This window comes from Herpailurus yagouaroundi, unplaced genomic scaffold (genome assembly GCF_014898765.1).
Source record: "Herpailurus yagouaroundi ecotype Mexico unplaced genomic scaffold, PumYag 77, whole genome shotgun sequence".
Taxonomy (NCBI): Eukaryota; Metazoa; Chordata; class Mammalia; order Carnivora; family Felidae; genus Herpailurus; species Herpailurus yagouaroundi.
In genome coordinates, this window is record NW_024412388.1 from 39042193 (window position 1) to 39058568 (window position 16376).

The window sequence follows — 16376 nt, forward strand, 5'->3', positions numbered from 1 at the left end:
TGATATTTTATAAAGGTAATCAACAACCTAGATTATGTCCAGAGAACAACAAAGAAGGAACAAAGTTTAAAAACCATGGAATCTGCAGAAATGTAGAGTAATGGGGGGAGAGGAGAAAGGAAGGGACTAGTCTGGAAAGGACTCATGATGGGGATGTGGTCACTAGCTTGCTGTCTTTGCAGGCCTGTCCACGGGCTAAAGGAGCAAGTAATGTAAAGTAGACCCAGAGGGTGGAGCTAGAATCAAGGAGAGAGGCTACAAGGAGATGGCTCTTTCTGGGAATGATCGGACTTTTTTCTCTTTGAAATGGGGCTCAGGCTGCCTCAAGAGATGTGTGAGCAAAGGCTGAAAACTCATATTTCAGGAATATTAAGAGAAGATGTTGGTCTATACAATTTGGGTCCTTGCCCATAGGAGATTCCTAATACATTTGCTAAATTTGAATGTGACCTCTACAGTCTTTATTAACTCGAGAAATTGTGTGAGGTGTTAAGTCAGAGACACCAGCTTTTCTTTTTTTTTTTAATTTTTTTTTTCAACGTTTATTTATTTTTGGGACAGAGAGAGACAGAGCATGAACGGGGGAGGGGCAGAGAGAGAGGGAGACACAGAATCGGAAACAGGCTCCAGGCTCTGAGCTGTCAGCCCAGAACCTGACGCGGGGCTCGAACTCACGGACCGCGAGATCGTGACCTGGCTGAAGTCGGACGCTCAACCGACTGCGCCACCCAGGCGCCCCGACACCAGCTTTTCTAGGCATTTCTATGTCATTCTCATTTTTAAAAAAAATTTTAATGTTTGCTTATTTATTTAATGTTTATTTATTTATTATAATTTATTGTCAAATTGGCTTACATATGATACTCATTGCTATTTTTGAGAGAGAGAGAGAGAGAGAGAGAGAGAGAGAGAGAGAGAGAGAGAAAGTGGAGGGGGGGAGAGAGAGAGAGAGAGAGAGAGGCATAGAATCCAAATCAGGCTCCAGGCTCTGAGCTGCCAGCACAGAGCCAACATGGGGCTTGAACCCATGGACCATGAGATAATGACCTGAGCCAAAGTCAGACGCTTAACTAACTGAGCCACCCAGGTGCCCCTTGGCATTCTTGGCAGTAATTTTCCTCCAGGTACTTTTGGCTAACAAATATCTCTGTCCATGGGGGAAAAAGCCACCGAAAGACAGGCAATAGTTAACCTGACTTCTAGATCAACTGTCACCAGCGAGTGCAGCCTGGAGATGGAAGACTTAAGTGTCACAATGATCATGATCCTTCCTGGATGGTTCCTCACTGCATCAGATAAAGTCCAAATTCTTTAGGTTGGCATTCAAGGAACTCTTGGCCCAGCCTCCACTTACCTCTCCTCCTTTCCCCATTACTATCTTTCTTTTCTTCTTAGGTTGATCCTGTGCTCTTGTCTTTTGGAACCACATAAAACTATCAAGACTCAGTATTGTCTCAACTTCCATACCATATTTTTTTAAGAGAGGGGGGCATGCAGAGAGAGAGAGAGAGAGAATCTCAAGCAGGCTCCACACTAAGCATGGATCAATGTGGAGCTTGATCCCATGACCTGGGATCATGGTCTGAGCTGAGATCAAGAGTTGGAAGCTTGGGGTGCCTGGGTGTCTCTGTTGGTTGGGCATCCAACTTTGGCTCAGGTCACGATCACATGATTTGTGAGTTTGTGAATTCAAGCCCCATGTTAGGCTTTGTGCTGACAGCTCAGAGGCTTGAGCCTGCTTCGGATTCTGTGTCTCCTTCTCTCTCTGCCCCTCCCCAACTTGTGCTCTGTCTCTCTATGTCTCTCAAAAAATAAATGTAAAAAATAAAATAAAAAAAAAAGAGTTGGAAGCTCAACCAAATGAGCCACCCAGGTGCCCCGTGTGTATCCATATTTCGATTCTCTACTCAAAATGCCTTCTTCATTAGGACTTTGTTTCCTCCCTTGTGCCCCTTCTCTGCCCACTACTTCTATTATATCAAGTCTCTTACCATTATTGCCATTATTAGTTTTTACATCTGTGTTTCCCACTACATTGAGTACTTCTGAGGGATAGGGTGTATTTTGTATTCATCTTTCTGTCTCCAGCACCCAATACAGAGCCTGGCAGGCAGAAGGTACTCATCAGATATTTGTTGTATTGAAGAATGGCTTTGCAAGAACTTAGTAAATGACTATATAGGTGAATAGAATATTTCCCTATCCAGAACTGGTTTAGAGTCCATTTTTTGGAGTCTAAAAAGGCTTGGCTTCATGTCCCAACTGCATGATATAGACAAATTACTTCATCTCATTGTGCCTTAGTTTTTAAAAATGCAAATGGAAGGAGATAATACTAATATATCTCAGAGCTTAAATTCTTCTAAGTGAATCCTTCACCCCAAAACTCATCCTCTTTCCTGATTTAATTTATCCAATATTGTCTGTCTCTTCCTAGAATGTGAGCCCCATGAAGGCATGGATTTCTGCCTGTTTTTCACTGCTGTATCCCTAGAGCCTAGACCATGCTGGTTACATGTTAGGTATTCAAAAACAGTACAAATCACATAATAGGAGCATTGTGAGGACTGAGTGACACAATGTATAAGAAGATCATGGCATTGGGCCGACCACATGCTATGCACTCAATAACTACCATTATTATAAAATAAAAGGCAGATTAAGAGGCAACATTATGACAGACTGATGTGTGACTCAGAACATACAATCAGGATATTATAAATGTTTGAACCATAATTTATGTTGGAATTGGAAAGGATGCTTGAAAAATCTGGTCTGACTCTCTGAGACCCAAAGAGGAAGAGTGCTTTTCTCAAAGTCACAGAGCTAGCCAGTGACAGAACCTAGACAATTACTCTCCTATAAATGATTTTCTAGTTATTCCATATAATACAGGATCAGATTCCTTTCTTTGTTAGACACTTCCTTTTGGCAAGTTTTGTTAAGTACAGGAATGGCTCTCTCCATCTAATCCTTTCAATACGTGCACACACACACAGAGTTAGGTGTTCATCTAATTAGTCCAATTATGTATAAAAATAATACCATACTTTACTGTGTCTGATGGTACAAGGTTATATGATTTAAAAACTAATGTTTGTCAATTAAAATCTACTTTTAGCTATGTTGGAAGGAGTGTATTGGTAAACTCTATCTCTGAAAAACAAACATAAAGCTGGACAAAACTGACGCAAACATTTCAGTGTTTTGGAAACTGACCAAAGGCATACAACAATCTCATGTTGTGCTTAAAAAAACCGCTGAACTTCAGTTAATAAGATGGGGAATCTGTGATGTGCTGTGGTTGCTCTACCTTCCTCCAAGCTTGGTGAAAGCAGGGTTCTGTTAGGGCAGGCCATGCTGTGAGGATTGTCAAAGGGAATCAATTTGGAAGAGAGGGCAGTGCTCACACCTAGCAGCATTTTCTGTGGAAACACTCACCACAGAGGTCGGCAAGTAAGGAGGGCCCGCAGTTCCATAGCTGGGACAAACATATTCCTGGCTGAGACTGGGTGCAAGCCAGAAGGCTCAAGCCAGTCACACACTCCTGAAAATCCCTGAAGCTGCACAAATGCTCATGGTCAACATGACACAGAAGGGAAAGGAGAAGCCAGAGAAGACATGAAAATTGCCCAGACTTTGACTGTACTCCCCATATCTACATATAGATCCACTGACAGAGGACAGAAGCCTTATGTGCTCAGGGTGGGTAAGCACAAACCTAGCCCAATAATAGCTGACCGCTAAACTACAAAGGCACAGGGTTGACTCTTTGAGAATCCAGTCTCATAAATAGGAAAGAAAAAAGAAAAATTGAGCTGAGGCATAAGAGAAAGATACCAAGATAATTCACTGGTAAAGGTTAGTCTTTTCAACAAGCAGTGCTAGAACAAGTGGATATCCATATGCAAAAAAATATAAGCTTAAACGCTTACCTCATGCCATACATATAAAAATAATTCAAAATGGATCACAGACTGAGATGTAAGCAAAACCATAAAAATTTTAGAATAAAACATAGGAGAAAATCTTTGTGGTCTTCAGTTGGGCAAAGAGTTCTTAGATAAGAATCCAAAGCATGATCCATAAGAGAAAAAAAATTGATAAATTAGGCCTCAAAATTAATTCTGTTCTTCAAAAGATATGGTTAAGAGAATGAAAAGATAAGGCATAGATTAGAAAGAAATATTTGCAAAGCATGTATCGGACAAAAGACTTGCATTCAGAATAGATAAAGAAATCTTGGGGCGCCTGGGTGGCGCAGTCGGTTAAGCGTCCGACTTCAGCCAGGTCACGATCTCGCGGTCCGTGAGTTCGAGCCCCGCGTCAGGCTCTGGGCTGATGGCTCAGAGCCTGGCGCCTGTTTCCGATTCTGTGTCTCCCTCTCTCTCTGCCCCTCCCCCGTTCATGCTCTGTCTCTCTCTGTCCCAAAAATAAATAAACGTTGAAAAAAAAAATTTAAAAAAAAATCTCAAAACTCATTATAAGAATACAAATAACTCAAAATTTTTAAGTGGGCAAAATATTGAAACTGACACTTTATTAAAGAAAATACACAAATGGCAAATAAGCTCATGATAAGATAATCAACATAATTAGCTGTTAGGGCAATATAATTTAAAACCACAATGAGATATGCTAAATACCAACTAAAATAACTATAATTAAAAATATAGATAATTCCAAGTGTTAGCAAGAACATGGAGAAACTATAACCCTCTCTCCTACATTGCTGGTAGGAAGGTAAAAAGGCATTACTAACTTCGAACACAGTTTGACAGATTTTCTTCTTTTAATTTGAACATGAACTTACTATATGACCCAATGATTCCATTCTTAGAAATCTACCTGAAACAAAGTGGATCACATGTCCACTCAAAAGTATGCACATGAATGTTCATAACATCATTATTCATAATAGCCCCAATATAGAAGCTTTCCAAATGTCCATAAACTAGAGAATAAACAAAACATGGTATATATCATTTTAATAGAACACTATTCAGCACTAAAAATGAATGAACTGCTGATACATGGTACAACACGGCTAAACCTGAAAAATATAATGCTAAAGGAAAGATGCTGGAAGCAAAAGACTACATAATGCATAATTCCATTTATATGAAATGTTCAGAAATGACAAATTTATAGTGTCAGAGAAGGTCAGTAGTTGCTAGGATTGGGAGTGGAAGTGAGGAATAACAAAGGAACTTTTTGGGATGATGGAAATATTCTAAGACTAGATTGCGGTGATAGTGTAAAACTCTATAAATTTACTAAAAATCATAGAACCGGTCCTTTACAATGGGTGTATTTTATGGTATATAAATTATACCTCAATAAAGGTCTTAAGATAACAAGAAAAAATAAGATCTTTCCCATGGTATTTTTATCTTAAATGTCAGATTGTGGCATTGATGCATGTTCAAAGGTGAGGTTAGAAGACACCACTAGAGAATAACAAAATAAGACACCATTTCAGATGGCATAATTAGTAGCAATGGTAGCTATGGACATGGTGATTAATCATTCCAGCACTAGAAATACAAAATCTTGCTTCCTGCTTGCTCTCCCTAAGATCTGGATGTTGACATGTTTAGCCTTCCAACTTGTAATTATCCTCCCTCCAAATTGGAATAAGGATTAACTAATTATATTGGTGTCTTCAGACATGAGCCATACCAAACACCCTGGTAATGAAGAACTGTCCTGTCTGTAAAAGTATGCCAGAAAGCCTTAAAGTCTTGGGTATCTGCTTTGAGGTCCAACCCATAGAGTTTCTCCAAACTAGTTTAGCCAGCACAGGTACACCCTGCACTTTCACTAACTTTACTTTCTTTAAGATGCTGCTTTGGATAAGGTAATTTCTTTCCTAAAAATCCACTGTATCTCTCAGTTGGTCCAATGCAGAAAGTAGCAGTAGTCCATCAAAATGGCAGGATGTGGTGTTAGAAGTCATGGGTTTAAACCTTGGCCCTGACATGAACTAGCCATATGGCTTTAGCTAAGTAACTTAACCTTTTTAGCCTTATATTATTTACCCCCCAAGCTGGATAATTCTGCCTGCTCCATAAAACTACTATGAAAAATAAGCAAGATGGTATACATAAAGTAACTGACCCAGTATCTGTGTTAAATCTGAATGACAGTATGACAATTAACTCTTTCTAGAGTTTGGCCCCAATATTCCTATTTATCCTAATCTTATAGTAAGAAGATTCCTTATTCCAATCAAACCAGACTTCTAACCAACTGCCACCATGCAATGACTCTGGCTAAATCTTGCTCTCTGGGCTGCCTCCTCCCCAACTCTGTATTTACTAATCCTACCCATCTTTCAAGAGTCAGCTTAAAGCTCATCTTCTCCATGATGTTTAATCTGACCATTAACTCTCTAGACAACTAGTGAGATCCTCAATTATATATTTTTAAAATTTTATTTCTGTTTGAACATATCCCATTTCCTCAGGTATAGGAGACATTTCTGAAGGATACCAAGGTTTGTTTTATATCCCCCAGTGCCCCTTGCAAGGTCTGAAGTAGGACAAGGTTCTCAACTAATTTTTTTTCCTGAGGAGTTCCTTAAAGAATAACTTGAAAACACTATTCCAGTCCATCTTTTTCATTTTATAGATGAAAAACTTGTCCCCAGAAAGAGGAAGTAACATTCAAGTTTCACATAAGTAATTTGGTATTAGAGTTGAAAACAGAATTCAGGCTTCCTATGGCAGATACTTCGGGCTGCCCTTCAATATCAGTTCTCCTACACATCTATAGGACTACCAATTTTTAGCTGGAAACATGAGACTTCATGTCTCATCCTTACTTTAGGTAAGTGTGGATATGAGTTGTATGAAATGGGATAGAAGAGAAAGTGCTACATAACTTCATTTTCTCCTTTCTCCCCCTACTTTCTTCATCCTGCTGTTGAAACACAGATGTGACGGTAAGAATTCCATTCTCGATCCACACTGGATCATGGGATTGAGGGGAATGCCCCAGGGATGGCAGGACAAAAAGCTGAAAAAAAATGACTCCCTAAGGCTTCCAAGGAACAGACTACAATATCAGCTCTGGATTGCCTATAGGCTTTTATATGGAAGAGAAATAAACTTCTGTTTTGTTTAAAGTGCTGCTATTTTAGATACAGATTTGGATATTAGTTGTTGGCAGCATAACTGATCCTGTTACCCCTCCTATCAACTTTCTAATGCTCTTAGTTCTTCACATTGCCTCTAGACATATATATTAACTCATTCTTTCATTCATTAAATAATTTACTTAATAGCCATTCAGGATGCACTTACATTCTGCCTGGCATAAATCTAAGAGGGGGCTGGAGTGGACAGAGGAATGAAATGTACAAATCCCGCCCTTAAAATTAAAAGTCACAAGTATTGAATGAACTTCTCACTGTCTTAACTCATATCACAATTCATAGATTGGCAAACACTCATCTCAGAATTTCTCTGACAGTCTCATATCAATTTCATTGTTCCCAGTAATAAAATGCTGATCAAACTATATGTGCTTAATATCTTGTATTTGCCTCTCTACATCCACTCTTTGCCCTTCTCTATCATTTTCTTTGACCACTGTGGCTTTGTATGTACTGCATCAATGGGCTCTCTTGTCCTCTGACTTCTGATTGGGTTGGTTAATAGGGACCCCTAGCAGGAAATCAGACGGAAGTAAGAGAATGGGTTCTACATATTTAGTTTTCTCAGCTCCCTCCCTGTGGGGTCATCTTAGGCTAACTTTTTCCTTAACTGAAGGTCACTCACTGTTTCACTCAAGATGGCCCACAACATGACTCTACTATGGGTTCTGATAACCATTCCTTCCCTTCATAGCCTTTGAGTTCTAGCCCCAGGGAAATGCCCCAGGGAAACCCCGAGGTTTCCCTACACACTGCCCACATTTATTAAACCCTGCTCAAATTATCCTAATGTGAGGCTGCCATCTGTTTCCTAGTAGCATGTTGACTGATATACAATGTGCCCAATTCTAAGTTCAAAATATATAGGCATTAGATACACATGGCACCCACCAGAAGCACTGTTAGGGAGAGGGTTAGAGTAAAGGGAAGATATTTAGCAAAATCTTAGTGCATAGAGAATCTCAGACTATAAGAACATCATCATGACCACTAGCTTTTGAGATCAGATTTGACTCTCAGGTACCTGAGCCATATGTAAGCCCTCTTTATTTCTCTTTTTTCTGGGGGGGTGGGTATCCTGGACTAGACTCTATGTCTTTTAAACAGTCTAGTCTTGAAAACTTTCAGTTAGAAGTGGAAGTTAGGTGGAACTCACAGTCACTGGGCAGAATCCATATTTCCACCAACATGTATCAGAACCTCCAGTATAGTACTTTCTGCTAATTCCACCAGTATCCTCTCGTAGGAGCTTTAAAGTACTCAGTATGCCTATTTTAGAGGCATAATCCACAATTCTTAAAGAATGAAACATAAAAGCAAATTATCACCTGTTTATAGTAACTGAAGTAACTGAAGTATCACTGACAACAGAGAACAATGGTAGGCAGAACAATGCACCCCCCTCCCAAAATGTCCAAGTCCTAATCCCAGAAACCTGTGAATATGTCACTTTACAAGACAAAAGGGGCTTTTACAGAGGTGATTAAATATCTTTAGATGGAGACATCATCCTGCATCATCTGGGTGAGCCCAACATAATCACAAGGATCCTTAAAAGTAAAAGAAGGAGGCAGGAGATTCACTGTCTGAGTGATTCAGCATTAGACTCAACCAGCCATTGTTGGCTTTGAAGATGGAAGGGAACTACAAGCTAAGAAATGCAAACAGTCTCTAGAAGCTGGAAAGGGCAGGGAAATAAATTCTCTCCTAGAACCCCCAGAAGGAATGCAGACCTGCTGACACCTCAATTTTAGCCAGAAAGACCAGTTTTGGACTTCTATTGAACGGTAGGATAATAAATTTGTGTTGTTTTAACCCACCAAGTTCATGGTAATTTGCTACGCCAGCAATAGGAAACTAATACAGAATGTAAGACCAAAATCTCCAGACCCAGAGAACTAAACCCAGGGTAAGGAAAGGCTGGGAACTGAGGGATGACAGAGACAAAACACAGTGGGCAGCACAACAAACCACACACCAGTTGCTAACCTGCACTGCAGGCAAGTTGCATTCGTTAAAAGACAAATGTATGTTTTATCTCAGAGACTCCCACTCATAAAATGCTTTCATGCCTTTTGTAACACCTAGTAGAAGCTTCCCTCTTTTTTCTCAGAGTTTTTGGGAGTCACTAAAAGTTTTGTATTTTGTTAGCATTATCAGCTTCATTCAGAAGGACAAGCATTTGCCTCATATCTTATTCTGTGACTTCCTGTTAGCCACAGAGGCAAAGAATGGCACAATAAAAATAACTATTCATAGAAGTTCCAGGGCATATGCAAAGCATCAATATCTATTATTTGCATTCTATAAAAACCCATTGCTAAGCACTTCTTCCAAGGCTGCCTGTTTCAGACTAGGCCTTACCACGCTCTGACCCAGCTGCTCCCGAAAGAAGTAATCCATGTTTCTCTTTTGCAGGCTGTCAAGGTAATGCTGAAAGCGTGTGTATGTATATGGGTAGCAGTAAGCAAATTGGTAAATATCTTCTTCTCGGTCAAAACAAAATGCAAAGGACATCACATAATTCTTCCTATGGTCCGGACACCGGTAGTAGTAAACATTTTTAGGTGGCAGCCTTTGCCTGAAAGATACAAAGAAAAAAAAATTGGGCATATCAGATAATTCAAGCTTCAAAGGTAATAAACAGGAGTAAATGCCCAAGAGAAAAAAACTGTAACATCAAGAAATCTAGGTGGTGTCTGGGAACAACAACCATACCACCTATGGTCAAAAGGAGTCCAGGATTTGGCAGCACTTTATTCAAATTCCAGCTCTACCCTTTATCAAATGTTTGGACAATGCAAAGGTAAACAAAGATGAACAAGTTTTAATCATTGTTTACTATTATTTGGAGCGCTCATTACATGCCCAGGCAATGAGCTAGATTCTTTTTTTTTTTAATGTTTATTTATTTATTTTGAGAGAGAAAGAATGCATGTGTGTAGGGAAGAGGGAGAGGGAGAGACAGAATCCCAAGCAAGTTCCGTACTCTCAGCACAGAGTCCCATGTGGGACTTGATCTCACAAATCATGAGATCATGACCTGAGTCAAAACCAAGAGTTGGGTGCTTAACTAAACTGAGTAACCCAGGCACCCCAGGGAAACTCAGATTCTTGATGTATAATGGTAAATAAGAGAGGCAACATGTTTATCCTCATGCAGTCTATATTCTGGTGGGGAAGCAGTCAATAAAATATTAAAAATAAATACATTAAACAGTTACAGACTCTTAAAGCACCTTGAGGGCAACTAAAGAGTATGATGTAAGGGGCATCTAGGTGGCTCAGTTAGCTGAGCATCCAACTCTTGATTTCACTTCAGGTCATGATCCCAGGGTCATGGGATTGAGCCCCACATTAGGATCTGTGTTGAGCGTGGAGCCTGCTTGGGATTCTCTCTCTCTCACCCTCTCTCTCTGCCCCTCTTCTACCTCCTGGCTTGCTTGTGTTCTCTCTCTCTAAAAAAAAAGAAAGAAAAAAAGTGTGATGTTATAGTAAAAATAAATAGGGGAGGTCTACTTTTCCTAGGGAAGCCAGGTTTTTGTATTGTAAGGCTAATTCAGACCTTTTTTTAAAATAAACTAATGTGCACTGTAAATATTGAAGGGGGAGGAAAGAATATTCAACATTTCTTTAAATTATTACTATTGTTTTTCTACAGAGCATTACATGACACTAATTTTCCACAGAAGCACTTTGGGAAATACTGCTTCAAATATACTGTGTAAGCAGTTTTGCTAAGTCATCATGCTCATTCTCCAATAAGGAACTCTGAAACATACATGAGAAAAGGCAAAATGTTCCAGTCATAATTCCCATAACTTTTTTACATTCATCCACATCATAGGCTCACTGTACCCTATCATGCTGTGTGACATCCAAACTATTCACAGTTTTCCTGCAGTGAATGACTCTTATTACTGTCTCTTAAAAACCCCATTAATCCTACAAAACCCATCCCAAACTATACATTTTCCATGATCATCCATTGACAATTCTGGGCCAGTCCAGCTCCCACATTTCCCAGCAACTCTTGCTTCTTTATTGATGGCATCGTAAGTCTTATCCACTCAAATCGGTTTGGAAGCTCCTAAAAACACAAGTATATTTCTGGGGGCTACTGGCACATTGGGTAAAGGATGCCAGACTCATCTGTAGGGGCTTGGCATTCAACTGAAAAGCCACAGGGCCCAGGAGCATGTGAAGGAAAGTGTGAGGAGGGTGTAGGTGATGAGGTTGAGGAAAATAACAATGGTGGTGGCTCCAGGTAGGGCAGCCTGAAGAAAATTGTTAAAAGCACCCAGAGCATTATAACATGCCAGTAGTTTGTTGCAGAATCTTGCTTCTACCTTGGTGTCCTTCTGAAGCTGCCTAAGTAGCTAGGGTGGAAATTAAGGCTGTGGGCTTCCTGTGGAAGAGCAGAGGTTACAAGACACTAATTCTGTACATACAGCAAGCTTCTATTGTTTGCCTGTAGCCCTGGGTCCCATGAAAATCAGACATTAAGTGAAATGCAGAGAGGGGAAGAAGATGCAAATTAAGGAAGAAAAAAAGGAAAAGAAAGATTGAGAAAGGAATGAGGGAAGAGAGAAAGGAAGGAATGAACAGAATATGCATAGTATGGGTTGTTTATGGGGCTTATTCAGTACCTGATTTATTGTACCTCATTTTTTTAATGTTTATTTATATGAGAGAGAGAGAGAGAGAGAGAGAGCATAAGTGTGAATGCGCAAGCAGGGAAGGGGTAGAAAATGAGGGAGAGAATCTGACAGTGCAGAACCTGATGTGGGGCTTGATCTCACGAACTGTGAGATCATGACCTGAACTGAAATCAAGAGTCAGATACTTAACCAACTGAGCCACCCAGTCACCCCATGTACCTGATTTAATTCACATAAAATCATTTGGTCAAGGTGGGTATTATTCCACTTTGCCAATGTGGTCGTGGAGGTTCATAAAAGTTAAGGAGCTCACTCATTACATCAAGTGAGTAAATGATAGAGCTGGGACTCCAATTTGTTTCTGTCTGATTCCAAGTCCAGTACCTAGAACACTACTCCATAGTCCTTGATAAATTACGAACTTCTGCTATTCCAGATATGAGTGTGTGCAAAAGCCAGGAGGCAAGAGAGAAAAAAGCAAATGTTGGAACTGAAAGGAATTCGTCGTGGCTGAAGTACAAAGAGTGAGAAGGGAATTCATGAGTAATGTGTCTGAAGAGGAAGGCAGAAGCCAGACTAGAAAGGGACTATATGAACCATGTTAAAGAATTTAAAAATGATCCTGAAGTCACAGGGTACCTTTCAAGTGAGTGAAAGAAGTAAAGTACCATGACTGCCAGTCCAAGGGATCGATGATAGTGGTCAGAAGGACAGAAGGAGAGTAGCTGCACAGGTGTAGAAAACAAGACAGATTTGACTATTTTAGAAAAAAGTGGTTTAAGTGATGGGACATAAGGTCTAACTAATATGGGTTAGAACCTGGTAGCACTGAGGAAGGCCGGATGGTAGAGAGAAAAGCATAACCAATAAAGGAACAGGGATTTTCATGTAAACATCAGTGGTAGTATCAAAGGCTGTCTAGGGATGTGTTTGGGCCCACAACAGAATCCATTTACCTCCTACTCCCAAAGCCACCACAGATAAATATACAGGTAACAATAGACTTCTTGTAATGTAAATACAACTTTTAAGACAAGTGCTGCCCCCTCCCCCCGGCACTCTTCCTTTCCTGCCAGATTGCTACCCTAAACCTTCCTATATTGAAATTTTGGGGCTACCAGTGATGAGGCAGAAAAATAATGGCCTGGAAGGTGCATGGGGAGTCAAGAGGAAAGTCGTCCTCTCCTGATACTTCTGTCCATGGAGTATAAGTGAATCAACAGTTCCTGAGAGGGAAATGGGGGGAATAATGACCTCCAAGATACCAGGTCTTACTTCATTGTTAACAAATAGCAACTATTTGTTAAGTATCATGTACCAAGCATTGTTTGTTTAAGAGAAGATGTAAAGGAAGCAGTGGACTAAAAGACTGAGAACCCAAGTAAGATTAGTTACCATGAAGCTGAGTTTCAGAGGAAAAAGTGGAAAGTGGAAAGTTCTTGATAGAGAAGGGAACAGTGAAAACCAAGATAAGATCAGTGCAGAGGTGAGGGTATAGAAAGAACAGATGATAGTCTAAATTTGTGATGTGATTGAAACATGCAGAAATGTGAGGCTGATGGACTAACCTAGTTTCAGGGTTCCCAGTTTGCATTCAGGAAGAATGCCAGTTGAAAGTGGCCTTGAGGTCTCTGGTTAGTGACCTGTGACACTAGCTTCAGGCCCTGGCTCACAGATCTGAGAGCAAGGTGAGCATGTCTTCATATGTTAGTGATTCCTACAGTGACGGGCCCCTCAGGTTATGATGCTGATGTTCTCAACTCTTCATTTACTAGTATATCCGATCAGGGTCCATGCTTTAAATTCAATCACCCCAGTTTTCTCCTATTCTAGCCAAGTTTAGCAACTTGACTCTGAGAGCCTGCCATCTCCACCAAATTTGATTGTGTGCTATCAAGAGAATTCGTCTAATGCTTGCAGCTGTCCCAGCTCCTCTCCTGAGTGGGTCAGATGCCTAACCTGATTTGCAGACAGAGTGAAGGTAATGGGCCCTGGGGTAATCATTCAAGGAAGTCAAGATGCTGCTCAGGGCTTAGATTTTCTAGAATCTACTAAGAATACAAATAAAAATCCATTTGAGAAGGGCTCAGTAGGCCAAATTCATGAGGACTTTCAAGTAACACAAAGAGTAGAGGAAAATAAGACTGGGACTAAGTAGGAGGAAACATGTGTCTCCATTTGTAATGCATTTCTGGTTTTTCTCTTATTTTGCTTATTATGTTTTTACTATGTCGCAGGCATCATGTTGAATGTTGTATATGCATTATCATTTAAACCTCACAATAATCCCATGAGCCAGGGGCTATTAACATCCCCTTTACATAGACAAGAAAATTGAAGCTCAGAGAGGTAAAAAATTCCCTGAAGTGACAGGGTTAGTAATACTCAGGGCTTATATTAGATGCAGACTAATGTGACTTTGAAGTCTGTGCTCATAATTCCTATGGTGCCTTGCTACCCTCCTTTCTCCCTTTGCCATCCAGTCATAGCCCTATTTCTGCTTCCAGAAAAATCTGCTCTCCCAGTACTCTCCTGTTAAAGACTCTTCAAACAACTCCCTATCTTCATATTCTGGCTTGGCCTACAAGGCTCCGTGAGATCTCCCTGTGATCCAGTATCACCAGCCATTTCTTCCTCCTTGAATCCTATGTTTTATTCATACTGAGCTACTTACAACTCCCTAACACAATTTTATGCTATTCCTCCCATACCTTTATGGGATCTCCTTTTATTTGATCTTTCTTTCACTTGGAGTGATTCCCCTGTGAATCACTTTTCCCATCTTACCTACTTGGTGAACTGCTACTCATAGATGTGCATAAGGTAGACTGTCAATAAAGGCTAAAGTATTTTTTTAATGAACTAATTAATTAATGGACAAAAGAATGTATAAATAAATGTCTACCCTTTAACATACTTCCTCTCTGAATCCTTCTCTGACCATTCAGTCTTCATTAATTTATCTCGACTTTGACACATAAGTAAAATAAGTTTTATAACTTGGTATGTCTGTTAATAATGAACACCAAAAGTAAATGGAGATTTCTTCAAAGAAAGGTAGGCTTCTTGAAGACAGGAAGAGTGTCACTTTTTCCCTCTCTTTCTCACTTTTCACTTTGTCACTTTCCTCTCTATCGTCTCTTCACAGAGAAGTTAACAATACTTGCTCATTTTAAAAAGCTGTGATAAAAGGAAAAGAAGACTCATCTCTGAAGATAAATGGTAGACATCATAGGGAGGTAGATTGTAGCTCGGTATAGAGACTCTTTAATATTCAGCTGAAGGGCAAGCAGAAAGGCCCATGTTATAGGGGAGTGCAAGCATGGGAAGCTTTATGGGATCCCATCAAGTAAGTTCCTATACTTGATGTTAGGTTAGACAAGGCTGCCTTCTGATTCTGTTTATTTTATTTTATTTTTTTTTAATTTTTTTTTTTTCAACGTTTATTTATTTTTGGGACAGAGAGAGACAGAGCATGAACGGGGGAGGGGCAGAGAGAGAGGGAGACACAAAATCGGAAACAGGCTCCAGGCTCTGAGCCATCAGCCCAGAGCCCGACGCGGGGCTCGAACTCACGGACCGCGAGATCGTGACCTGGCTGAAGTCGGACGCTTAACCGACTGCGCCACCCAGGCGCCCCTTCTGATTCTGTTTAATACAGATAGTGTGAGATATCACTGAAAACAATACAACAATAATGATAATAGCTATTATAATTTCTAATATGTATATATTATTGACCATGTGGTAGGCCATTGTAAATACATTATAATATATTAAGTTCTTTAATCCTCACAACCATCCTCTGAAGTTATTCCTGTCATCCCAATGATATGATGAAAATGAATATGGGGTCAAGAATGCTTGTTTTTTTTTAAGTTTATTTATTTATTTTGAGAGAGACACAGCAGGGGTGGGGCAGAGAGAGAGAGAGAGGGAGAGGGAGAGGGAGAGGGAGAGAGAGAGAGAGAGAGAGAGAGAGAGAGAGAGAGAGAGAATCCCAAGCAGGCTCTGCCCTGCTAGCGTGGAACCCGATGCAGGGCTTCAACTTAAGAACCACAACACCATGACCTGAGCTGAAATCAAGAGTTGGATGCTTAACCAACTGAACCACCCAAGTGCCTCAAGAATTCTTGTTCATAAGAGGAAACTTGTCCACGACTCCCCAGAAGACTTCATAAAGGAAAGAGTCCAACATCTGATCCTGCCAGAGATGCAGAGAGATTCAAGACCTGGAGTGTGTGCTCTCAGGACTCAGAAACTAAAGGCTGATCGAGCTGTTGGAATAAACCATCATCGTGGGTCCATCCTGATGACTAAAGAGGACATCCAAATGTGTGAGGGCACCCTGTAACTCACATCCTCAGATCCAGTCATGCATGAACATGTGAGTGAGCAAAGCATACACATTCACACTCATGTTCAGTAAATACTGAACACATTCCAATCATACTATATATACCTCTCTACTATAGCCTCTATCTAATTATATCAATTTGAATATATACCTTTCTCCATCATTACGCTGAGCCTCTCCCAAGGGCGGGGACAATGTA

The 16376-nt window shown here is 40.2% G+C and overlaps 1 protein-coding gene across 8 annotated transcripts in view; it reads right to left on the minus strand.

The window, feature by feature from the left end:
• AGBL4 (AGBL carboxypeptidase 4) overlaps nucleotides 1-16376 on the minus strand; it is a 1457435-nt gene that overhangs the window by 509391 nt on the left and 931668 nt on the right. For all 8 annotated transcript variants that reach the window (XR_005788556.1, XM_040470173.1, XM_040470176.1 and 5 more), the window contains exon 5: nucleotides 9524-9740. Coding sequence is in view for 7 of the 8 variants with exons in the window: in XM_040470173.1 (XP_040326107.1) it covers nucleotides 9524-9740 (217 nt within the window). In the remaining variant the exon portion in view is untranslated. The remainder of the gene's footprint in view (nucleotides 1-9523; nucleotides 9741-16376) is intronic.